This window comes from Ochotona princeps, chromosome 6 (assembly GCF_030435755.1).
Source record: "Ochotona princeps isolate mOchPri1 chromosome 6, mOchPri1.hap1, whole genome shotgun sequence".
In the NCBI taxonomy this organism is placed as follows: domain Eukaryota; kingdom Metazoa; phylum Chordata; class Mammalia; order Lagomorpha; family Ochotonidae; genus Ochotona; species Ochotona princeps.
In genome coordinates this window covers 44,944,318-44,971,180 of record NC_080837.1, presented here as the reverse complement: position 1 = coordinate 44,971,180, position 26,863 = coordinate 44,944,318, and the positions used below count along the sequence as shown (strand labels likewise).

The 26,863-nt window shown below is 37.8% G+C and overlaps 3 protein-coding genes across 3 annotated transcripts; all 3 read right to left on the bottom strand.

The window, feature by feature from the left end:
• Positions 1 to 660: 660 nt before the first annotated feature.
• LOC101523519 (olfactory receptor 11H6-like) lies at positions 661 to 1,602 on the bottom strand. Its single transcript, XM_012926813.2, has one exon. The coding sequence runs from the start codon at positions 1,600 to 1,602 to the stop codon at positions 661 to 663; it is 942 nt and encodes a 313-aa protein (XP_012782267.2).
• A 7,512-nt stretch (positions 1,603 to 9,114) lies between these two features.
• On the bottom strand, positions 9,115 to 10,056 carry LOC105941804 (olfactory receptor 11H6-like). The gene has a single exon (XM_012926861.2). It carries the CDS (start codon positions 10,054 to 10,056, stop codon positions 9,115 to 9,117), a length of 942 nt encoding a protein of 313 aa, XP_012782315.2.
• Positions 10,057 to 22,144: 12,088 nt separating this feature from the next.
• LOC105941796 (olfactory receptor 11H6-like) lies at positions 22,145 to 23,047 on the bottom strand. Its single transcript, XM_058665395.1, has one exon. It carries the CDS (start codon positions 23,045 to 23,047, stop codon positions 22,145 to 22,147), a length of 903 nt encoding a protein of 300 aa, XP_058521378.1.
• Between the last annotated feature and the right edge of the window lie 3,816 nt (positions 23,048 to 26,863).

Here is a 26,863-nt window from a genome sequence, read left to right as displayed (position 1 = left end):
TTCTGGCTTTGGATTGGCTCAGCTCCAGTGATTGAGGTCACTTAGAGTGAATTACTGGATAGAAGATCTTCCTCTCTGTCTCTCCTCTTCGTACATCTGACTTAAAATAAAAGTAAAATAAATTAAAAAAATAACCCTTCTCACATAGTAATAGAAAAATTTGGTAGACAATGCTTTAGATTCTTTCAGCCATTTTGATTTCAAACAAATTTTTTTTTTTGCTCAGGTGTATTTATTGTCACCAATTTGTTTTTACCTGAGCTAAAAATGTGTGGGTATTCTACTTACCACTTATTAATGCACAAGTGTAAGCCAAGTGTAAACTGAATATGAGTTTGTTGTAAGACAAACATGTATAATTTTAGGGACCAGGAAAGAGATCATATATAATAGATGACTATGTATTTATTAGAGACTGGATTCAGAGAAAAGCCTAAACTAAGAAACCCAAGTAATTTAACTGAAATTCCAGCCCCTCAAGTCTTGAAGGCAATGCATGACTTGTGATTTAATCAGGGTAGTTTTGCCTAGTACTAGTCCAGGCAGAGATTCATGTATTCCTATCTGTGTCTAAGTGCAGACAAATGCAGCACTACTTCTTACCTGGGAAAGGAAGTGGTGAAAATGAAATTCTCCTCATTATTTACTCTTAAGTTCTCGTTATTTCTGGTCACTCTTTGTGCACATTCGAATTTTTCTCAAAGCAGCCTTCATGTCCTTGTTCCGGAGACTGTAGATGAGTGGGTTTACAAGAGGAGTGACTGAGGAATAGAACAAAGTCACGATCTTCTGTATCCCGGCCTGGTTCCCCAAGGTTGGGCTGATGTACATTACCATGATAGTTCCATAGAATAGGGACACCACAACTAGATGAGAACCACAGGTGGAGAAGGCCTTACGTCTGCCAGCTGCTGAAGGGACACGTAACACTGCCCTGAGAACCAGGGTATAGGATGCAAGGATGAAGAGGAATGTGATGAAGATAATAGTTGAGCTTAAAATAGAGCAGGAAAGCTCAATGCCAGGGGCAGGGATGCAGGACAAGGCCAGCAGAGGACCAGGGTCACAAACAAAGTGGTCAATAGTATTGGGGCCACAAAAGGGGAGTTGTGTGATATAATAGATAGGGATTGGATAGCAGAGGAAGGCTGTTACCCAGCAGAGGATCACTAAGTTCACACAGAGATGGAGACTCATAATGGTTGGGTAATGGAGAGGCCAGCAGATGGCCAGGTACCTGTCAAAAGCCATAAGAGGCAGTAGGAAGGTCTCGTTGATACCGAATGAGAAGAAGAAATAGAACTGGAGGAAACAACCTGTGAAAGAGATGATTTTGGTCTCTGAAAGGAAATTCCTTAACATATTGGGAACAGTGGTGTTGATGTAGCAGATCTCCAGGAAGGAGAAGTTGGCCAGCAGGATGTACATGGGAGTGTGAAGCCTGTTGTCCAGCACCACTGCACAGACAATGGCCCCATTTCCCATCAGTGTTAGGATGTAGGACACAAAGAACAGAACAAAAAGGAGGACTTCCACTTGTCTGGAACAGGCGAAACTCAGGAGGATGAACTCAGTCACTGTGTTGACTCCGGACACATTCATGGCTTCCTACAGGGTAGACAGGAATAAATTAAAACAAAATAAAATGACAATAACACAGATGATCTCATTACCTACGACTTAAACATATTCATTTCTAAATGATCCTTAAATTCTTCAGATTTCATCATTCCATTAGATAATTATAACATAAATATATATCTGAAGACTCAGTGTTTGAGAATACTTGATATGCACACACTGAGTTCTTAGACTATCACTCCCTTTTCAGAATTTTCTCCCGTAGAAGTGAGCTATTGTTCAGTAAGCAGTCTGGAGAAGTTTAATGGTGGCATTTACATATGCGTAATGAGATATGAAGTTCATGACAGGATCAAATGCAAAATATCATTATTATTGGCCAAAGAATTTCAATTATATAATTCTCAATCAGAGACACTGTTGATCAACACAGAAGTAGGAAAGGTAGCAAGTAACGCAATGATATCATGTATTTCATTTTTATTACGGATAAGTCATGGGATAATCTTAAAATTTTCTAAGGATTTTCGCATTTTGATAACTTTCCTCCATGCTCATTGAAGTTTCTTAATTCAGGCAAGCTTTGATTGTCCAGATATCTACAGGATGGATTTCACTTTGGTTTCATCTTTTCAACTGGGCTGTAAAACATCTATCAAACTTTATTCTAGGCAAAACTCTATGTACTGATATAAAAAGTGAATAATTTATCTTCTTCATTATTTTAAGACTTTTCACAAATATGTATTTTATTTATTTGAAGATAGAAAAACAGAGAGAGAGTGAGAGTGAGAGCAAGAGTGTGAATAGTGTGAATGAGCAAGAAAGTGAGCTCCTCCATCTGCTCGTTTCCAAATGATTGCAACAGCAGGGATGGATCATGCTGAAAGCAGGAGCCAGGAAATCCAAGCAGATCTTCCACATGGGTGGCAGGGATCCAAGTACTTAGACTATCTTCTGCCACTTTCCCAGACATATTAGCAAAGAGCTAATGTGATGCAATCGCGTTTGAACCTGCATTCAAATAAGTTGCCATTGTCACAGATGGTAGTCACAATGATGTCCTCCATTTTAAGAAGTCTAAATCTTTTTTTGGGTTATCAGAATTTCCAGGAATGTAGTTAGCATGTTTTATGGATGGATTCAAAGTTCAGAAATGTCAAATACTTCTGATAGAGAAGTGTGGGTAGCAAAGAGGAGAAGTGGGAGCTGTAAACGAGAGAGGACACCCTCTTTACTCATTCAAATCCCATCATAGGTCTGGAGGACTGAGGTTGTTTGGAAAGTGAAGGGAAAATATATGTGAAAGATTTATTTTTTGAGTTAGACTTAGTCTGGGGCACTGTATGATTTCCACTGTGATAAAGACAAAAAACAAAAACAAAAACAAACAAAAAAAACCCCAGCCCAAATAACCTTATTTTGTTGCTAGCCATCTCTCCAATACAGACGCCAGCATCTATATTATATCGCCTGGGTTTGAGTTCTGTCTCCATTGTTAAATCCAGCTTCCCATACATATGCATTCAGTGAGTTAGCAGGTAATTCCTGAGTTCCTGGCCCTTATGACCGAATTTCTAACTTCTGGCTTAGGCCTGCTCCAGCTCTGGCTGTTGCAGGTATTGAACCAGGGACTGAGAGAACTCTTTCAAATAAGTGAATAAATCAAATATATATATTTTTGAAAAATGGAATTAAACCATTAAATCAAGCTTATCTTTTTTGAACTGCACATAATTTCTCATAACATGCATTTTTTCCTATGAACTTTTAAAATACCTGCTTAGACCATGTTTGGTGCAGAAAAGCTATGAGTAATTCCTCTGTAGTAGTAGTAATTTGGAGTACACCAAGTTCCAAAGTGATGGTGAAGAAAAAGTGAACATCAGCAAAAAAAAATTTAGTTTTAATGTGTATGAAGATACCATTAGCTTTGTAAGTCAAATGGGACTGAACTCACCAATCTGATGTGTCCAATCATCTTACTGGTCTCTGTTTCCTTGTGGTTGATCAGTTACTCCATTGATGAACAAAGCAGCCCAACAATTAGATGGAACTGAGGTTTTCAGCACTTCTCTTCAGAGTCCTCTTGTCAAGTTTTTCCAGAAGTCATTTGGCTAACACCTGTTATTTCCCTGTTTCTGAGTACAACTTCCAATCAATAAAAATATAATTTAGATACTACTGAGACTTTTCCTTTATTATGTGCTCGAGTTTCCTGGTTTTCCTAATTCTCCTACAAAGACCTATCTCCTATCCATTCATGAAGCCGGAGGAGTTCTGTTTTTACAGCCACATAAAGGAAAGCAGAGCTAAAAGGCACCCTTAAGAGTTGTCCCAGACTTGCATCTCCTTTGAATTCATAACCTCACTGAACTGGCAACTGTGAGTGGTAATCTTCAGCTTTTATTGCATCAAAAGGCACATAGGATGGGAGGCATGGCACAAAGAAGGCCTGTACCTTACAGTTGGAGAGAAACCGGTATGTTTGTTGCAACACAGAGGCTCTGAAACATGTAGCTTTTGTGTCTTAAGGGATAAAGTCTCCTGTGGATACCAAAAGTTGGGAATTCATGAGGGAAGATTGTCCATTGTATCCCAAATGTCCCCTTCCCAGAGGAGCCCACTAATTGGTTCTGGAGCTCTTGTTGCTCCACAGGTGATAACATCCTCTATGCTATTTTTGAAGCAGATGTTTAGCTTTTTTCTATTGGCCTGTTGTGGTGGTACCAACACTATAATAGCACAAGCATAGCTGGAACAACACAATTTTTTTAACCTCTGTAAATTGTATCTATGACCTACATTGAATCTGTTCTGATTGTATTAATATCACATTAACATGAAAATGATAGCAAAATAAGTAAATCAGAAAATAAAAGAAAAAATTTATTTATTTGAGAGGGAGATAAAACAATGACAAACAGTGGAGAGGATTCTTACCCCCTTGGTGACTTCCAAGATGCCTTCAATGGCTTGGAGTTGACACCTGGAATTCAGGACTCAGTTCCACTCTTGTACATGAGTGACAGAGACCTAACCTTTTGATCCATCATTTTCTATTTCCCAGGCCATTTAAATCAGGGAGCTGGGTTGGGACATTGCTTTGACATTGCTTTGATAAGGGCTGCAGGTGGGCTAAGCTTCAACCTCTAAAGAAGTTGCAATCATGCTCCTATCCTTTTATGCCTTCAATTACAATTTTTTTATTCATATTTGAGTCTGTCAGCAAATTTTGGATCTTAGTTTTTGCTTTCAGAGTTATGACATCAGACTCAGTCTGTTTCCCATTGACTAGTTTCAGTGAGTCACTTGTGGTTTGAGAAGGTGTCCGTGTCCTTTCTTTTGTTTTTTGTTTTTATTTTGGGTAAACAGCTTCTTCTCCCAGGTATGTGCTTCTAGTATGATACTGCTAAATAAGTGAGTAATGATTCAATTGCTTACTCTCTTTGCCATATCACTTTCTACCATGTTATGATGCATCAAGAAGGCTATAGTCAAATGCTAGAAACTTGATCTTGGTTGCTTTTCTCCCAACAGTGTAACACTTGCTTAGGTACAAGGGAGCCTAGTCAGTTGCCTTTAGCTGTAGAAGCCTTTGTTTTATTTTAAAGAATTATTTATTTTTATTGGAAAGGCAGATTTATGGAGAGAAGAGACAGAGGGAGAAAGACTTTCCATCTGCTGGTTCACTCCTCAAATGGCTGCAAAGGCTGGAGCTGAACCAAACTGAAGCCAGGAGCCAGGAGCTTCCTCTCTGTCTCCATTGTGGGTGCAGGGTCCTAAGAACTTGAGCCATCCTCCATTGCCTTTCAAGTTTGTGTGTAAGGAGTTGGATGGGAAGTGGAGCAATTTAGGCCTGAATTGGCATCCATATGGGATGCTGGCATTAGCAGGTGCAGGATAAGTCCATGCTGACTCCCTCCTGTCTTTTGTTTAAAAATCAAATTTTTATTAATAAAAGAAAACAGATTTCACAGATACAGTTCTAAGAAGATAACCATACTTTGCTCTTTCTCACCTTCCTTCAAACATCTTACTTCCTTTTTCTTCAATCTTTGTAAAAAAAAATGATTTCAATCCACTTTCTAATCATAGGCTTAACGTATCAATAACTGCAATATTTACAAAGTAAAAAGTAGAAAAACCATAGTTACTCAGGAGTATAAACAGGGCCAGAACACAATGAAATATCAAGATGCTTGCTTTATCCCTAAACATTTTCTTCTATTTGACATTAGCCATTATACATCAGAGAAACATATTTGTCCTTTGGGATTGGCTTGTTTCACTAAACATAATGGTTTCCAGTTGCATCTGTTTTGCTACAAGAGGCAGGATTTCATTCTGTTTTGATGACTGAATAGTATTTTTTAATGTATACATACCACATTTTCTTTATCTAGTTATCAGTTGATAGAAATCTAGGACATATCTTAGCCACTGTGACTTGAACTGCAATAAACATGGTGGTACAATGACTCTTTCATATGCATATTTCATTCATCCTACAATTTTACTCAACTCTCTTATGACAAAATTGCTTTTCATATGTATTTTTTGTTTTAGTGACACAATGGCAAGGAGAGAGGGAGAGGGAAAGAGAGAAAGATTTTCCATCTCCTGAGTAAGCTATGTGAGAACAAACATTTGTTGTCTTGTTCATATCAGTATTACCAACACCTAAATGATTTTCTGTCAAAAGGAACACTGTAAAATAAGATATATGAAATAATGGAAGCATTCATAGTTTTATATCTGAAGCAATAATAAAGACAAATCCTACAACTTCTCTTCTTTCCATATGTTTTCCAACCTGTAGTTTAATGTGTTTTTGACTTTATGATGGTGCTAACATGACATTCATTCAGCAGAAGTTACATTTTGAACTTTCAACTTTGGTCTTATCCTAGAATAGCTACATGTGGCACAATATTTTCTTGTGGCACTGGTCAGTGGCAGTGAGTAGAAGCTCCTAGTCAGCCACGTGATCACGGGGGTAATCCACTGTTACTCTACCATCTATTGTGTTGCTAAGCTATAATATTTGATAGGTTACATGTCATTAATGAATTTTTGACCATATGATGTTTTCAATATGTGAGGGGCTTATGTGGATATAATCCCAACATAAGTTTAATGGCATGATGTAAACTGCTGGTGAAATATGGGTGGGTGACTATTATAATTTTCCAGATTGAAGAGATTATACAAGAATATATGTTAACTCATAATTTTCAAAGCTCTTTCACTTCATAGATAGGCTTTCAAGCAGCTGTAAATTTATTTTCTGCCATTCTTATCATGGGCTTTTTTTTTTCACATTGATTGTTGGTTCATTGGTTACTTCACCATGGGCTTATTTTTTATGATTGTGTATGGACTCTTTTGCTAATCTCTGTGTGGGTAGATCTAGTTATCTTTCAAGGCCCATTTCAAAAGCTATTGCTATTTTCTATATTTCACCCTTCAGGCAGAAATGATTGTGCCTGCTTCATCAAATCTGGAATGTACTCTGCGATTATTTCTTCACATAATATTTCTGATCAGAAGCAGAGTAGGTAGAAGTTAAACCAGGCACTCTGATCTGGGATGCTAAGTGGCAGCTAAATTTGCTGTGCTAGCCTTTCCCCCAAATCTAATTTAACATGTAATTCTATCTGACTCAAAATAAAATTGTAAAAGGCAGTAATTACAAAATTGTGTTAACAGGTTTATAATGTATAAATGGAGCACCCATAAGACAATAAAAGTAGGAGAAAGTGAGCTGTATCGGAGCAATTTTTTTTATATTAGGTAATTTCAAAGGCTAGCATATTGCCAGAATAGTTTTCTTTGGAACGCATCTTACATGAATAATTGTATAATGTTCTTTTCTTCATATTATCATGTCTTATGTCATCTCCCAAATATAAGCATAAACAAAAATATTCCATTACTTCTCAGCCTTTTGGCTAAGATCACTATATACTGCAAAGTTAAAATTGTGGCTTAAGATACTTCCTAAAAAACTTTATCAGTTTATGTTTATGCTAAATAAAATGTAACTGCATTGAAACTTTGATGTTAAGTTGTACTTAGCTGTTATATATATGATGGATGTTAGAGTTGATCCTTTCACTGTTCCTGTGCCACTCTGACTTAGGTTAAACTCAAAAACATGTTAGCTTGGGAGAAAAAAAAAGGTTTATAGCAGCTGGTTGTGTATATACTAAAATTGAGATGCCAAGGAAATACAGGATGTAGTTAAGAACTTGCATTTTCTAACATATTGGCCACTCAATACCATGTTAATTAACTTCATGATGTTGTTAATTTCGATGTTTCTTCCTGTTGTTGAAGTTGTGTAGTGACATCTCATTGGAGGGGATGATATTCTGCCGGCTCTACTTTCAGACCAAGGATGATCTCCCAATGAAACTGTTGAATTTATCTGGACAATAAGATGCTGGACTCTCCGCATGGTTGATGCCTGCAATGAAGGAATCATGACTGGTTATGAACTGTACTACTGTAACAATATGGAGGAATTCAATATAGTGGGAGGGTTTAGGGAGGGGCTGGGGGAATCCCAGAGCCTATGAAACTGTGTCATAAAATGATATATATATTTTTAAAAAAGCTAAATGAGAAACCGAAGATGGCAAGTTTGGAGCCAATTTGGACTTTCCAAGAAAAAAAAAATCTTAAAAAAAATTAATGAGTGAAAAAAAAATTCCCAAAACACTTACCTGTTTTGGACATAGTAAATTAAGTATAGTTGAATTAAGTCTCTCTGCAGTCTAATATTTATCTGGTTTTATTGATTTATACCAAGGTGGAAAAGAAAATGAATGTGGCATAGTCTTATTATATGTTATTATGGAAATTCTTAAATTCAAACTCATTGGCCCCTTTCATCTATAAGAAACATCAAGTACAGATCATTAGAGCTTGTGGAGGATCATTAAATATTGCTCAAGCAATCAAGAACCACAGAATCTAGTGAGGAAATAGGAATAAATTGTTTTATTTAGGTGAACACCATTTATATCTACATGCTAGGCATTGTGTTGGATTCTGGAATTATAGACATTGATAAACTACAATTTCGTTTTTTAGGGAAGGCAAGAAGTTTTTTTGTTTAATTTTTATTTTTCATGATACAGTGCCATAGGCTCAGGGGTTTCCCCTTCCACCCTCCCCATTTTCCCTCCCCCCACACTGTTTGTTCCCATATTATTACAATAGTATAGTCCTTTAACAGTAATACAGTTTTTACCCAGAAAATTTACAACTTAATAAGGAAGGGAAGGCAGCTAGTGACAGGCTTGTGAACAGGTAATTTTGATGTGAAAACTTTTTAAAGTAAAGTATAAGTAACACGCTTTAGGAGGGGTGCTCAATTCTACTTGGGATGGCATAGCATTTAGGATTTTTAAACATGTCCTTTGGAAAATTCATACCCACTTTAAAGTTTCTCAGCTTTTTCACTGAAAGGGGTTGTTAGTCTAAATTCATTTGGAAATAACTCACTAATCTCACAGATGAGTTTTACGAGCCTCCTAGAACTTTCTTCAAAGCATCCTTCATTTCTTTATTTCGGAGGCTATAGATCATGGGATTGAAAAAAGGAGTCAAAACTGAGTAGAACAAAGTTGTGAACTTCTGCATACCCTCTGCTTGTCCTGATCCTGGGCTCACATATGTCATCATGACTGAGCCATAGAACAGAAACACGACAGCCAGGTGTGAAGAGCAGGTGGAGAAGGCCTTGCTTCGGCCAGCTGCAGAGGGTACCTGCATCACAGCTCTCAGCACCATGGTATAGGAGCCAATAATATAGAAAAAGGTGGCAAAGATGAGGAGGGAGCTCATGGTACCACATATGAGGACAGTTCCTGGGATTGGGTCACAGGCTGAAGCCAAAGCTAGCAGGGGCCCGAGGTCACACAGAAAGTCATCAATAACATTTGGGCCACAAAATGGAAGCTGGGTAACGAGTATCACTGGAATCAGGAACCAGAGGAAACCATAGACCCAGCAAAAGATGATGAGACTGTTACAGAACTTCGTAGTCATGGTAGTGGGGTAGTGCAAAGGGTGACAGATAGCCAGGAAGCGATCATAGGCCATGATGGAGAGAAATAAGCATTCAGTTGTGCCCAGCGAGAAGAAGAAGTACAGCTGGAGGAAGCAACGTGTAGAGGAGATAGTTTTGGTCCTGGAGAGGAAGTTGGCTAGCATGTTTGGTACGTCCGAGTTGACATAGCAGATCTCCAGAAAGGCGAAGTTGGCCAGCAGGATGTACATGGGGGTGTGGAGCCGGCGATCCCAGCGCACTGCACACACAATTGCCATGTTTCCAAGCAGAGTCAGGATGTATGTCATGAAGAATATGGAGAACAGTAGGATTTGTATTTCCCACTGGCCAGAGAAACCCGAGAGGATGAAGAAAGTCACAATGTGGGAGGTATTTCTGGCCTCTGGGGTCATTTCCTTCCATCCTGTAAGAATTGCAGCAAAAATTACATTTCCAGAGGGAATTATGCGTCCTAATTCCTCCCTAGAAGAGAGGTAGTGCGTATGCTTTTCTGGTGATGGGGTGAGGATTTAGACCAGCAGTAACAGTTCCTTTTTTTTTTTTTTAGTCTCTTTTTTTTTATTGCATACCCCAGCAATGAAGTTTTTGAGTATACTTTGTGTAATGGACTATTATAAACTACATATAAGTTAATAGTCACTATTATTATAAAATCGATACAACTTTATGAACAAATTTTCTTGCAATAAAAATAGAAGCTTAAATATTTTCTTTAGTCATTCTTTGGTAGGTCACCTGGGAAACCTAATGTAAACAACATAGGTAGGTGGCTTGCAACAGCTAAGCTAAGCTGTCAACTTTGACATAGGTAGTTCATTCACAAAAAATAAAAGGATTGATAGATCTTCTACGTAAAAAATATTAACTAAGCAACATATAAGGAGAGAACATGATGTTTATGAATCCAGATATGAAAATAACTACATAGGGGGTGGAGCAGCTTTGAGACTATTATAACCAAAGTGTGTCAAATGACCATTCTAGACCACGATCGGGATTTAGTCTCTACTTGTAGGCTGGTGTGTGTAGTACATGGGCTTTGGACATCAGTGTTATCAGAATCCCATGGGAAAATCTTTTAGGAGGAATGGTTTGCTGGGCTGGTTTGGGATCCACTGGTGTGACAGAGCATGGGATTTGAATTCAGAGATCTGGGTTTGAATTTTCAAGCAGTGATTCCTTAGGAAAATACTTCACTTTTGAGAATATATCGCTGTCTTTATAAAAGATGACTAATAATACACACATAGCTAGACTGATAGAACTGCATAAAACAAGATATGTGAAATTTATTTATGGACTATAAAAAACTACAGAAATATAGATTATTCAGGAATTTTTGTGGTAGATAGTAACTCCCTTGTTAGCCTTAGAAATTAAATGGATTAGAAAATGCAAAGTGTGTGTGTGTGTGTGTGTGTGTGTGTGCTTTCTTGCTAGGTGAGTATGTGGGTATCAACAGAAAATTGTTCCCAGATCTCTTAGAAAACATCAAAAATACAAAACTCACGACTATTTTTTGCCCATCAAACACAACAGAATATCAGATTTCCTCCTCATTGGGTTTCCTTCCTGGCAGACATGCCACTGCAACCTTACATGACTGGACTATTTCCTGAAGTCTAAACTGTGTCATGTGTTTAAGTCCTTCCAGTTTCAACCTGCAAAACTTTCTGAGTAATCCTTATTCGCACTGACCCTTCTCAACTTATGTCCTGTGGCTTCCTGTAGAAGTAAAGGTCAGACTGTATTTAAATGAGAATAGAAATCACTTTGAATCAGATGATTTTTGTGGAACTCAGGTTTTGATGCCGTCTTTTTCCCTCTGCTACTCTTAGGGGTTTATTTGCTCAGGAGAAATCTGGTTGTTTTTTGAATATTGAAGAATAGAGAGAAGTTTATCTAAATTTTAGGCTTCGATTGAAATAAAAATTTAACCCAGAAGAAGTTTGAAAAATGTATTTACTATTCTGGTTTCATCTGTTTTCTGTTTTCTCATCTTGAAAAGCTAGAGGCCAAATGCTGTGTTTACCTTAATTACATTAGTTCTCTACAAAAAGTCCAATAAATGGATTCACAGTAACACCCATAAAGATTTTTTGTAGGTTTCTTTCCTGTGTGGTGATGAACATGTGGTACACGCATCAGATTTGTTGGAACATCACTTACTGGAGGAATCTCATGGGTCTAGCATCAGTGACAGGCATGCGGTCCTTCCACCCGTGGTAACCGAGGCAGCACACAGAAGGACGGGACTTCATGTTCCAAGACACACACCCAACTTTTGAACTGAGGGTTGTTTGATCTGTTTGGGTGAGGGAGCACCAAATTCTCTCCAGCTGTGATTAGGGCCATATACAATATCAAAATAAAGAAAACCTGACTTTGGTTCTACTGTTAGGTGTAGTATTTGTGGCTTGGGAGAGAAGGTCTCAGCTATTCGGCTGCCACTTGGGGCCATGATTCAAGCTCTAGGAAATGACAAGCTAATAGTAGGGTTCTTCACATCAGCCAGGCGATGGATAAAGTGACTGCCTTAGGTCTCGTTTCTATGGAGATGAGCAACTAGAGGGGATCAGTCTTGAATAAATGAAATCTTTTTTAAATTTAAACTTAGCAGTTTATGGTATTCAAGCAAGATTTTACAGAGCTTTATGCAATTTAAGGTAATCAAAACAGTGTTATAACTCTAACAAGCCATATATTAACAATTGAAGAATAGAAAAATCTTAGGTGAGCAGAGACATCCCCAATAACTTAGCAAGTGAGGAATAACTGAACTCTACATCCTACCTAGTGTGGTCTAGGAAAAGCCTGACTAGTAAGGTACATGTTAACTCTAAATCTGTGCGACCTTTTATGGTCTGCTTAATACTCCATAAAGAAATTTTAGCAATCCCAGTGCCTATAAAACTGTGTCACATAATGCAATGTAATTAAAAAAAAGAAATTCTAGCAAATATTATTGTCCTTAGCTTACATATGAAGAGATGAGGCTCAAAGTGGTGAAGTGCCTGAGATCCTAAGCCAGTAAGTGATAGAGTTAGGACAAGAGTCCATTCTTTTTGGCTCTTATTTTATCAGTTTCTTTCTATTTTAAAGGACTTCCCGTGTCTGTATGTTTAAAATGTCACCATCTCAAGGGAAAAGTGCAGGAAACTCACAAAATGAATCCCTGATGATTTCCTTAGGGTCTTCCAAGTGCCTGTGAGGTCATATAACTTAGGTAGAATTATGATTCTTATTGTAAAAGATTCATGCTATAATCCTGTTATAAAAATTCCTTTATTTTTTATTTTTACAATCCATACTATTTTATAACAAGAAGAAAGATATAAATACTTTATATTATATAATTACTTTACAACATAGCTTGGCTTAAGGAGTTCAACTTTAACTCCTCCTCTAAATGGTGATAAAATCCTGTCAATTGATCATAAAACTGAGATGTACTGCACATGCTACTTCATGGCAGTAGTTTAAGAAGAAGCAATTTCTCTCAAGTGAAAAACACCGAGAAGGCAAAGCAGACAGCTGTTTGTAACTTTCCCCTGACCTTTGTGATGCACAATATGGAATTCTTTTATAGTTACCCATAACTAAAGATAGATCACCGCTCACCTATTAAAAATCAAGTTAAACAATTTACAAAGAAATACAACAGAAAAGAAGATGCAGGCACATACAGGCAATAATTTCTTTTGCATTTTGAGATGTTATGACTCTATTTGTCAAAGTGTCTGATGTATCAGTGCTTTTCAATTTGTCCACTAATTATAGGCATCTTTTCTTCTCTCATGGTCTCACTGATTCTCTCCTTTCCACTTATTTGCATAGCACAAAGAACAGTTGATCCAATGTGCTATATTCTAGGGATCCACTCAATGGGACACTGTTCTTTGATCATCTGTTCCCTCCTGCAATTTGGAGGAAGTAATGAAACTGTCAAGTGCAGATTTTTATTTCTTGGGATAATGTATTACATTCACTGGCCACAGAGAAATCATGGATTAAAGCAGAATCTTAAAAAATAGCACTTTTTGTTCTTGGTTGGACTCACTGAATCTTGCAGTTGGAGATGGTAGCAGTTTTCCGCCCTCTTTCCACCAGCAGTAAGAGCCTGACTTCTACTTTCTGGTTGCTTGGTTATCCATCTTCTGTTGGAATAATCAACAACAAAGAACTCGTCACAAAGGAAGGCAAGGCATCACCCTCTGGACCGAAATTTCAGTTAATTTTTCATCTCTCTGCCATTCTGGAGTCACTTTCTCATTTTGATTTAATGGTTTGGTTTTGTTTCTGCCACAGGAAATTGTGCCTATTATATGAACACATTTTGGTAAGATTTTGAACCCTCTGAACATGTTTTATTCTTGTTATTTTTCCAACAAAAATCCCGGAGAGTTTTTCTTCACAAAACTTTTCAGAACCAAACTTACTCCATAGGATGCTCGTTTTGGAGTGAAATACGTTAATTATTGGATTTCACCAAGTAATTCAGTTTAAGATCTTTTAAGCATTGTATTAACTTTCAAAGAATTTTTCTTTTCTATTTTTATTGCCCTTAGATTTGCTCCATCTTTCTTGTTCTTTTCATTTATCTTTGATGAAAATATTGTGTAGAACATGAGAAAACACATTTTCAGCTCACTTAAAGCACTTTAAATTTTAACATCTCTTAATATCAACGACTGAGATAGATGACTAAGCTAAAAGCAAAAAAAAAAAAAAAAAGATGCCAAAGTGGGGAAGAGAGCCTTTTACCCCTTGAAAGGGTTTTTGTGTATACTATTAAGCAAATCATAGAAACTTTACCTTCATGGCATTAAAAACTAATACCTTGGCTCAATTTCAGTTTCACAAAATGTTCTTTCATTCTCCAGGATTATTTAAAGAACTCAATAACAGTTTTGAGATTGTATCAGCAAATTCTTAACCTGGAATATAATTTGTGTAGGTCTCAGAAAAAATGTTGTAGGGAATATAAGCTTATAAAACATTTCTTTTTCTGGAAGGCTGTTTAGAAATACCAAGAGGTTTTAAAACACATAGTGTTATTAAATAGAATTAATAAAGCAGAAAGAAACAAATCATAAAGAAGTTCATTATAGAAGTACAGATGAATTCCTAGGGAGTATGATGTTAAAATACAGACTGTCACTGAAAAGAAGTGGTGAGACTTGGAACAACAAGGTAATGCTGATTATATTATTATTGTTATTATTATTATTGCTATTTTGTAACAAAGATTCTTTATAGAATTTAAGCTAGCTAATATTTTGGAGAATTTTTTGTATAGTAAGAATTTAGGGGGCCCGGCGGCGTGGCCTAGCAACTAAAGTCCTCGCCTTGAATGCCCTGGGATCCCATATGGGCGCCGGTTCTAATCCCGGCAGCTCCACTTCCCATCTAGCTCCCTGCCTGTGGCCTGGGAAAGCAGTCGAGCACAGCCCAATGCATTGGGACCCTGCACCCACGTGGGAGACCAGGAAAAGGCTCCTGGTCCCTGGCTTTGGATGGGGGCGCAGCACCGGCCGTTGCACTCACTTGGGGAGTGAATCATCGGATGGAAGATCTTCCTCTCTGTCTCTCCTCCTCTCTGTATATCTGACTTTCCAATAAAAATAAATAAATCTTTAAAAAAAATTTAGGAAGTTCTTTACATTCATTCTGTAGAAAAAGTAATGTTAATAAGAGGAATAGAAAATTTGCTAAATAGAAATATAACAAAATTAATGGGGGCACATATTGGAAGGTTAGAAAATAAGCTATAATTTTCCTTATTCATTTATATTTCTCCAAACTTTTATGAGCAACCTATAAATGTATAATGAGAAAATTATCATTACAAAACGTTGTTTTTGAAGACACTTACCTTGTGGGATGCTATCTCTCCTTCATTTGGCACCTAGATTTAAAGTCAGTGAAGTTGGCCTCTGTACCAGCCACGGTTTAAAAGAACGGGAAAATTCCCAACAGGGCAACATGTAGGTTGATTTAACTGTTGCGTGGGCAATATTATTTTTTAACTTAGGGAATAAATAGTTACAAAAATTGAAAATGATGTTGTGAAGAATGATAACCATCAGCTTTTGGAAAAGGATTTATTTTTTGCTCTTCTCTCATATTTCTCAGTCTAGTTTTCTTTCCTAAAAGAAACAGAAAAATATCTTAGTTTACGTGTAAGGTCTTGCTGTTCCTCAGAGAATTTTATTTTAAGGAGAGTGTGTGAATGTAGAATAAAGTTCACAAAAGCCATGGCAAAAGTAAACAGGAATAAAGACAATATAGTTATCTTTTAATTTTTTCTTCTGTAATAATCAATAGTAATCCAAAAGTTATGTTTCTTATAACTTTATAAGTTGTGTGTTTCTTTACTGAAAAATACAGCACATTTTCCTGTGTCCTGTATCCTTGAGTTCCGGGGTCTGCCTTTTATTGAAGGAGCTACTCCAGGCTCAGATGAGAATAGGGAATTGTATCTGCAGAGAAATCCTTTCCTTCCTCTTCATTTCCCCTGGCATTCGGGCTCAGTCCCTTGTGCTTGCCCTTTGGGTGTGCTTGGGGATTTTTTTTTTTTAAATTAAATTTGGAAAGGCAAATTCTTTTGCCACTTCATCAGGGATAAGCACGAAAATTCGGGTTTTCCTATTGTCCCTGGTGAAAGTATTGATAGGTTAAAAGCAACTTCCTTAAAGGGGAAGTCTCTGGAGATTTCCACGGCAGGATGGACATTATGTCCAAGGGTCCATCTTGGATGGGAATAATCTCCTTTTCTCACACAGGAGCAAGCGTTCTGCTATGACTGTAAAGCCTGCTTGGTGTGCAATTCTGGGCTGCTTTTTCTGATGAAACTGAAACCATTCTGAATTCATCACATGGACCCAAAAGTAGTTCACCTTTTCATTTCTTTGCAGATACTAGCAGTCAATATATTTTACAAAGTTATTTTGTGCCAAATACTAAGATGGGTAACTTTCATGAATCAGCTCTCTTAACCCCCAAGTACCTTAGCTCAGATATTTATATATTTTAATTTTATAAATGAGATCATCAAATCTTAAATAAATGAATTTGCTTTAAAATTTCACATTTTCTTAATTAAAATGCCAGTATATGAATTCTATGAAATCTGAGGAGGGAGCCTGAGTTAGCAGGGAAAGAAAATACTGCTTACTGATAACCAATTTCATTCTAGGCACCTTGACAAATTCTTAAATTCTGGTTATCAGAATAGTATTCAGTTCATTGCAAAAATCTGCAAGGCTTAGAAAAGCCAAGAAAGAAGAATTACTGATAATTTTACCAACAGATACAAATGCAACTAAACATTTGAAATATTTCTTCTTGTAACTTTCGTCTTCACCATTTTTCTTTATTTGTGACATATAAAATTCACAATTTAATATTCAGCTTACATAAGCTTTTTCATGTAATTAAAACCCAAATATTTTAAAGACTGCATACTAGTCTCACTTTTATACTTCTCTGATATATTTAGGACATTTCATTCTTAGAGTAATGTAAGAAAAGTCTTGGGTTTGAAATATTTGCAAAATTTTAGAAAATTTCCTTGAAGTAGTTAGCTCGAGGAAAATTATAAAATCAAGAATAGATACAATTTAATATTCTTGTCACACAATGCCAAATTATTTTCTAAAACAAATTTCAAAAGTAATACGCTGTGGTATCCTTATTAGAACATAGATAGCATTTTAAAAAGATTTATCTGTATACTCATAGAATAAAAGTATTTGTAATTCATTTTTTAAAGTATTTATTTTTATTGTAAAGGCAAATATACAGAGAGAAGGAGAGACAGAGAGGAAGATTTTCCATCTGATGATTCACTCCCCAAGTGACTGCAATGGCTGGTGCTGCGCTGATCCGAAACAGGGACCAGGAACCTCTTCCAGGTCTCCCACATGGATGCAGGGTCCCAAGGCTTTGGGCCGTGCTCGACTGCTTTCCCAGGCCATAAGCAGCGAGCTGGAAGGGAAGTGGAGCTGCTGGGATTAGAACTGGTGTCCATTTGGGATCCTGGCATGTTCAAGGCGAGGACTTTAGCTGCTAAGTCATCACACCAGGCCCTATAACTCATTTTTTTTTTATTTTATTTTTATTACAAAGTCAGATATACTGAGAGGAGGAGAGACAGAGAGGAAGTGGAGCTGCCGGGATTAGAACCAGCAGCCATATGGGATCAAGGCGAGGACCTTAGCCACTAGGCCACGCCGCCAAGCCCCCTATAACTCATTTTTAAAAGTACATTTATTTGGTTCATAATTACGTCAATATTTATAATATTTATTAGCCACTTACACTGCTTGCTTAGTAATTATATTCTTTACCCATTATACATGCAGTGTTCCGTACTTATGTGAGTTCTTCATGATCTTAGTATATAAGCACATAATATACTAAGATTTTAACTTTTTAATATCTTACATTTTTTCATTTCTGTTGTTCTATTTGTTGGTTATTTTGGCTTATAAATTTTTTGATATGTAAATTTTAAAACAATTTTAAAATATTGTTTATGTAGTTGAAAGGGATGCATGCTCATGTGGGCCTCTGATTAGTGTGGAGAGCGTTGAGGTAAAGAGGAAAGTGGGTAAGACAAATGATTCATGTACTAGCGGATACTGTAGGGTAGCCTGAGCAGACCATACAGATTCCGGCTTTTACCAGCAGGTGCTAGAGCCTAGTCTGACTTGGCCCATCCCCACACCCAGGTCTCTTTTGAATCAGTGGGTACTGTCTCCTAACCCAGCCAGTCCTGTAACCTGACTCTCATGAGTGCCAGGCGGTGCTGGGGCCTAGCCCAGTCTGGCCCACTTCAGACCCAGGTCACATGCATGCTGATGGGTGATGCAGCTTTGCCCACCATGGTTCGCACCAGTGCTGGCTTTTGTGCTCACCACTGGGAGCTGAAACCTAGCAGAGGAGTCCCTAGAGTTCCCCTACTAGGTCTACTCCAAGCCCTGGATCTTGCATGAGCCAGCAGGTGCTTCAATCCAGCCTGTCATGGCCCACTCCTAGTCTTAGATCTTGCTGGTGGGTTTTGTGGTCTAGCCTTGCCCAATGTGGCCCACACTCTGTCCTGGCTCTTGTGCATGTCAGCAGGTACTGCAGTCTGGCCCAACCTGACTTGCCCCTAGACCTGGCCCACACATGCCAATAAGTGCTGCAGCCCTGGCTCTTGTGCTCCCAGTGGGAGTTGCAGCCTAGCAGAGGACTCCCCCAGGTTCCCCAAGCAAACCTACTGCCAGCTTCAGAGCTCATGCTGGTGAGTGCTGCAGTCCTGGCCTGTGCCTGTGCCAGTGGATGCTGTAGCCTGGCCTAATCTGGCTCCCTCCCAGCCCCAGCCATTGTGAGTGTTGGTGAATTCTGTGATCTAGCCTGGCATTGTCCTTCACCACCCTCAGCTTGTGTGCAAACCAGTGGGTGCTGTATTTCCACAAAGATGAACCTACAAATCCCCTACTGAATCTGCTCCCAGATCTGGTTCTCTCATGTTCTGGTGGGTGCTGCAGGCTGATGTGGCTCACCCCTGCTCTGACACTTACATGCAGGCACTGTGGCTTAGCCCAGCCAGGAGTGCCCCCCAGCCCGTTTTTTGTATACCAATGGATGGCAGGTGATGCTACCTAACCCGCCCAGGCCTCCCATGTGACTGGGATGTATGGAATCAGAGATTTACTTTAGACAATCAAGTGAATATATCAACTAAAAATGGACATATTAATCCAAAATTCAGAAGCTGTATCTGAGCTGGATTTATAAATTTGGAGTTATTGGAACTGATATTTAAATTACGTGAGTATATAATCGCCAAAGAAATAAAGAATAAGCGTTGTTGAAGACTGGAAGAGACATAGCAAAGGGGATTGAAAATGAGAAATGGAATGAAGATGAAAATGGAGAAATGAGAAAAGTCAAGAAAATGTGGCATGTAACAGAAAGTGGGAAAATGTGTCAAGAAAGAGAAGTAGCATTGCTGATGATAAATACTAAGCAATATTTAATATGCCAGCATGGTACTTAGAAATCAAGTGAACCACTGGTAGTTGTGAGATGAAAACAGATTTCAGGGAAGTTACTCTAATCAGTTTTAAGTTTTCCTATAAAAGATTATATAATTTCCTCATCTATAGCAAGACAAATGAGTGGTATCTTTAAAAGCTGTGACATTATTTTATGAAGCTGAATTATTCATCTTGCAAAACTAGTTTAATATCAGTGCTCCCAAATCACAGAGAATAAATATTATAGTCCAGTCTCTTATAACATTAAAAATGAAATATATCATGATGTAAACTTAATTATAAGGCACAGCATTTATCACTGCGAAATAGGATTTCTCCTAGAAGTCAACATACGTCAATATTAGGTAATGTGTCATGTAATAAAGTACTGAAACAGAACAAATTTGAAATGGACACAATTTCCTTGAAATAAGGAAAAGGTGACTTAAAAAATCAGCATATCTTTAAAAAAGGATTTATTTACTTGAAAGAGTTCCAGAGAGAGGAGGAGGAGATAGAGACAGAGAAAGGGAGAGAGAGTTCTTTCGTCACTCATTCACTCCCCAAATGGCTGCAATGGTTGTGTCTGGACTAGACCAAAGCAAAGAGTCAGGAGCTTCATCTGGTTCTCCCATAATGATGCCAAAGGCCTAAGTACACTGCCTTCCCAGGTACAGTAGCAGGGAGCTGGATTGGAAGTGGAGCAGCCAGGATGTGAACTAGCACCTATATGGAATGCTGGTGTTGCAGGTGGAAGCTTAGCCTATTACACCAATGTGCTGGCTTCATCATACTGGCATATTAACTTAATTTAAATCTATTAGATTCACTAAGAATGGATTGTCCAGTAAAAACAGAATGTGTGTCACTACTATCATTGAAAATATTCTATTAGCATATTAGTAAAAATAGAGAAATGGGTGGTAATTTAAATAATATATTCATCTTTTAATTAACCCAGTTCACATAAAATCTTATCTTCATATGTAATCCTTTTAATATTTTGTTTTTAAAAGAAATTTATTTGTTGAAATTGGAAAGGCACATTTACAGGGAGAAAGAGAGACAGAAAGATCTTTCATCCACTGGTTCACTCTCAAATGGCTGCAGTGGTCAGGGCTGAGTCCGTCTGAAGCCAGGAGTCCATCTTCTGGGTCTTTCATGCAGGTATAGGAACCCAAGGCTTTGCACCATTCTCTACAGCTTTCCCAGGCCATCAGCAGGGAGCGAGATCAGAAGTGGAATTAGCCAGGACATGAACTAGCACCCATATGAGATGCTGCTGTTTTCAAGTGGAGGATTAGTCAGTTGAGCTATCACACTGGCCTCGATATAAACATTTTAATGAGATATATTTTTAATTATATCAAGATTTCAAAATCAGCATGCAATTTTAAACTTACAGTCCATCTCAGTTAGACCTAGTCATATTTCAAATGCTCAGCATGTACCCATGAATCCCAGATCGCTTGTTGGGTAGTATGGGGATAGATGAAGGTAGAAGGACTAACCATCGTAGAGTTTAAGTAATGTTGAGGCCATACCAATGGGGAAATTAAGTTTATTTTTGGAATGCACGTTGTCACATTCTCTGCTTTATTGATTTGTATGATAATGTGGCGGGAGTGCCTGAGCACACGCAGTGGGGTTAGTGATTCCACCTGCTCATGACAACCTCTATGCAGAGTCTTTCCTCAAGAATTGTGTCTTTAGCTCCTTTGCCCTAATTTGTCCCAGGCTGAAGAAGTACCTGCAGAAGGTGGATGAAGTTACAGCAGGGCATGGTTACCAGAGTCAATATGCTGTGGAACAATATTTAAGTATCATTCAATTTGTATACCCGTTCAAACTCATAGCTCATGTGTTTTGTATGTAAATGTGCACAAAAATAGTTCAGATACTCACCAAACTGAACACATTACTAAGGAGATAAGTGGGTTTGCAGAAATGTGAGGATTTTTCATTATTTTTGTACTTTTTTTCCTTAATAATAAAAATAGTTTATTACAAAATATATCTTACAGCATTCTCATATCCCACTATAGAAAAGTCTGCAGTTGGAAATGAAACAAAAATTGATAAATTTGAAACATGTTAAAATAGTATTACAATAAAAGTAGATATATACATCATAAATAGGAATCTAGCTTTCTACATAAATACTTGATTACTTAAGAAATTAAAAAATTTCTGAAACAGAAATGATGCATTGATGGATGAGGATTTTATAGAACAATCTGCAAAGATCTTCAGGACCACTGCCATTCTTTGCTTTTTGAGAAGTGGTAAGTGTTCTCTGTGTATGAAGTCACATTTTCTAAAAGTTATCTAGGAAGTCCTTTTTAGAAGTAAAATTTGTATTCCTGAAAGAATCATGGTGCAACAATTTATGTCATTTCTTTGAATTTTTAGAAATTTCTTTCCATGGTATTCCCAGGACTTTTAGTGCGTCTTACATGTCTTTGTTTCGGAGGCTGTAGATCAATGGATTAAAGAATGGGGTTGCCATGCAGTAAAACAATGTCACAAATTTCTGTGTCCCAGGATGGCTCCTGGAGCCGGGACTTACATACATCACCATGACTGAGCCATAGAACAGAGAAACCACCAAAAAATGGGATGCACATGTAGAGAAGGCTTTGTTTCTGCCTGAGCCAGCTGGAACCCGCAGTACAGCATGCAAAAGTAAGGTATAGGATGCAAGAATGTAGAGGAAGGTATTGAAGATGATGAGAGAGCTTACAGTAGCGCAAGTTAGAGTTGTTTTAGGAATGGGGACACATGACAGGGCCAATAATGGTCCAAGATCACAGAAGAAGTGGTCAATGATGTTAGGGCCACAAAAGGGCCCCCAGGACATGAAAACTGCAAGCATCAGGATGGATAGAAAGCCACCAGCCCAACAACAGATTACTAATCGGACACACAGGTGATAAGTCATAATGGTGGGGTAATGTAGAGGTCTACAGATGGCAAGAAACCTATCAAAGGACATTGCAGACAGAAAGTAGCCCTCGGCAGCACACATGGAGAAGAAGTAGAACTGGAGCAGGCAGCCAGTGTAGGAAATGCTTTTGTTCTGGGAAATGAGGTTGGCCAACATTTTGGGCACATCAGAACTGACATAGCAGATCTCCAGGAAGGAGAAGTTGGCCAGCAGGATGTACATGGGTGTGTGGAGTTTGAGGCTTGACCATACAGCGCATATGATGGATGTATTCCCCAAAAGGGTCAGGAAATAGATGATAGAGAAAATCACAAAGAGAAGGACCTGTATTTCCCTGTGCCAGGGGAAGCCCAAGAGAATAAACTCTCTCACAAACCTAGTAGCATTACGGGCATCTAAGATACCCATTTTTATAAGTGATGAAGGGAATGAGCAATAAAATCCACTATACTATACATTTTCTGTCTCTTGAGAAGTTACCTTTATTTCTTCTGACCAGGACATATTTAAGTCTCTTCTTTTGGAAGAGCGTTCATGTGATTCAGAAGTCTGTAACTCCTTTTCCAAGGATCTGACTCAGTCCAGTGAGTTCAGGGTTCTGAGAGAATCTGGCTCAATATGTCACTCCATGCTCCCACCAATATCACTATATTAATCTCTATATTATACCCTTTCAAAGTATAAATTTCAGTGACAACTGTAGAGCACAAAAGGATTTCATTTACATTGAGCTAATTCTGCTTTGTTGTATAATTTCATTGTATGCCTTTTCACATAGGCTCATCCAGTTTTTTCCAACACAAAGAAAATTTTGTATAGTATTTGGAAATGTTTTAAGCATAATCAAAATTTACAGGTACTCTGAGATTGAATTAGAAAAGCACACAAAGTGTATCAGTATGTTGTGTGTGGCTTGCATCCCGGAGATCTGTTCTGGATATCTCTGTTGACTGAAGGACGTTGGTGAATAAGTTGTACTCACAGAACTACAGCTAACTTGACATCTCATTGGCTTCACTCTTTATGATGAGATTCTGCCCCTCTCCAAGAAACAGAGACTTCTTGTCTCTCAGTTCACATGCATGTTCACCCTGTCTGCTGCACTGGTGATGAAGTATCTTCTACAAAAACACAATTAAAAAGAAATAAAAGCATACAATTAACTCTTAAAATGTGAGGTGAAATACTCCAATGCCAAAATGTTAATGTCAGAAAGGATTTCCAGGGTTATCAAGCTCATTTCCTTGTATCACAGCAACTGAGATCAGAGAGGTTAGGCTAAACCAAAATTAATCTTGACTGTTGGTGGAAACAAGTCCCAAATGTAGATTTTTGGGCATCCTGCTTAGGTACTTTTGTATAAGCGTTTGTGCCATGGAACCCTGCTTTTCCATAAAATTCCAAATTTGATTTTCATCAAATCCATTCAAATGGCTGAAAAGTACATTGCATGTGCAATACAGCTTTCCTTTCTTTGAACTAGATTCCTGTTGATAACAAGAAGAATTTTGAGAGTGTTACTGAGCAAAGATGAATTGCTACATTGTACCCTATATTCCTCTGTGGCTAGTATCTTGCACCATTTATGACATAATCCATTTTTGGGCACTTTCTTTGAAGACAGTTTGATTTTTGAAATAGGTTTAATAGCAACATTATCATGTATTTGCTATTTGTTGTAATTGTTGTTTATGATTATTGTCTCAAGTCCTACTCCTCTCTCCACTGTTTGAGTCATTTAAAAATTATTTTCATGGAAAATGTCAGTTATATGTATTTTGAGTTATAATACAATTTTTGCTATACACACAAACACATCACAGAGTAAGTATAAAGTATAAAGCTAATGAATGCATCTATCATTGTACTTACTTATTTTTATGCTGAAAGTATTTAGTTTACCCTCTTAGCAATTTTGAAATGTTCAATATATAACTACAGTCACCATGTGGTATAGTAGGTCTTTAAAAGAAACGCTATCATACCTATATATGTAGCATTGATTTTATTGTCCCTCCAAAGTGTTGATTCTAAAATCCAAGTTTTGTTGTGCATACTCTGCTATGCATGTATTAGCTGTGTTCCTCACTGCATGTGACTTAATTTATTTACATTTGCCTTGTTTACACGATATTTCTACTTGTGAATGTAGAAGACTAATCTCAGCAAAGTTGTGCTAGGAACTGAAGACATACAACATGAGAAAATGTTATTTAAGTACTTCTCATAGACTGGACATGAGGTAGTTATTTTCCAGGCTAGCTGATATATCAGAGTTCCAAAGGGAGACTCACATACGAACTAATTTTAGAAAGAGCAAACATGACAAACAGGCTGGAACCTTAGACTGAAAGTTGTGCACTCCCTGGAGGAGCATTAAGCGGGGGGTGACTACAGGAGATGCTGTGATGCGTTAACCCAGAACTAGACAAACCGAATTTTCCATTCTTCAGACTTACCTGAAGTGTGTAGTAAATATTTCAAACTCTTCTGTACGGTCATGATCTTACTTAAGCACCTGAACTGTCTGCTTATTAACAGGACAAAGAAACATGGTAAGAACATGAGTGGAAGACAAGTGAGTTTCAGGAGTGTTGGACTTGAATGAACAATTTTCGTTTCCCTCTAGTTTAAAGTTAAGGTAAACTTATCTGAGAATGAAGCGATGAATAAGACACCCTTGAGAAGAAGGATATTGCCAGGGTGACTCTTGGATGAGAAATTGTTCATCAAAATTGGAAGGAGTAAAGAAAGCACACACAGAGACAAAGAGAAAGGAACGGCAGCTTATTTCCAAGTCGGGAATTCTAACGACTTGTCCCTGCTCAAATTGCTTTTCCTTCCTCTTCTGACGGAGGCAGACTTATTTTTTTCTTATTTCTGCCTCTTGTTGCAGGCTCAACATGATGAGGCGCATTTTCTTCCTGCAATGGACCATCGTGGGATTATATAACTATGTTTCCTTTTTTCTTCCAGTTAGAGGACTATTAACGTCTTGATTATGCCTTATAAAAATAACAGCACATTACTTACAAATGTTTTATGGCTTCTGAAGTGATGCAAAGACTAATGACTTCAGTCATCTTCTTATTTAGAGGATAATTTAAAAAAAATGGTGCCAATTTGGGTTTTCTGATTGGATTTTCAAGCATGTATTTTCTGGTTAGACATCTGCGATGACCTACAGGAGGATTGATGACTTTGTGAAAAAAAAATCACATATTATTTTGCACACTGTTTTATACAAAATATCTTTCTGGGTAGAAATACAGCAACTTCCTTGTCCTCCTTTTGTACCAATAATGCGTATGTTGAACCTTGCAGCAGGTGGTCAAGGCGTATTCACATGCCCCTGAGTAGATGCCTAGCAGTGCAGGATTTTCGGATGATCCCCTGCCTCAACTAGACCTTTACAAAGAGTAATCGTAGGCTGTTACACAAAAGGAGTTACGGTGCTGGGAAACTCTCCCTTGCTTTCATCGTGTGCCCTTTTCTGGCCACCCCTCATCCCTGCAGGCTGTTCCTCAGGAGTGTGATTGCACTCCCCAGTGTATTTTCCTATCAGTCCTAATCTCAAAGGCGAAAGTCGTCTCTGGACCCACTGATGACACTGTCACCCAGCAATAGCTCCACTGTTTCAGCCAGCACCTCAGAGTCGTTCCGGGTTTTACAAAAGCAGTTTCACGTTAGATTCTCCTGGTTGCCTCGGTTCTTGGATTTTCCATTGTATCACACGGGTGTTTTCAAGTGACAATAAAAACCCAAGTCCTGAGTATCTTCCCAATTAGCTCTCAAGAATTATCCCTAATCCATATTTGTTACTCAGTAAATTGGTATTATAAGTTCATCTCTGTTCATTTTGAAGTTTTTTGGCCATGTCCAGTTCTGATCAGATTTTGCATGCAAGAGAACCCCTGCGATCCCTTGGGGGATCCTTGCTCCAAGGATTCAATGTGTCTTCATAATTGGGTAAAACCTTTCCTCTCCAATGACTATAAATACCATGTCTAGGCTTTGTACCATGTTTAAATGGTAGATTTTAGTATCTGTTATGTGCTTATTATTCTGTCAACAGATTTCACATGCATTATCCAATACAGGAGAGAAAATGAAATTGATAGATAGGTTTAATTTGTTGCAAATGTTTTGAAGTTCATACATGAATTTTGAATAATGATTTCTGTTAACTTTTTGAAGACAACCTATATGACTCATCAAATTCTT

Coding starts and splice junctions, on each gene's coding strand:
- LOC105941804 (XM_012926861.2), bottom strand. CDS start 10,056: ATGACCCCAGAGGCCAGAAATACCTCCCACATTGTGACTTTCTTCATC.
- LOC105941796 (XM_058665395.1), bottom strand. CDS start 23,047: ATGGGTATCTTAGATGCCCGTAATGCTACTAGGTTTGTGAGAGAGTTT.
- LOC101523519 (XM_012926813.2), bottom strand. CDS start 1,602: ATGAATGTGTCCGGAGTCAACACAGTGACTGAGTTCATCCTCCTGAGT.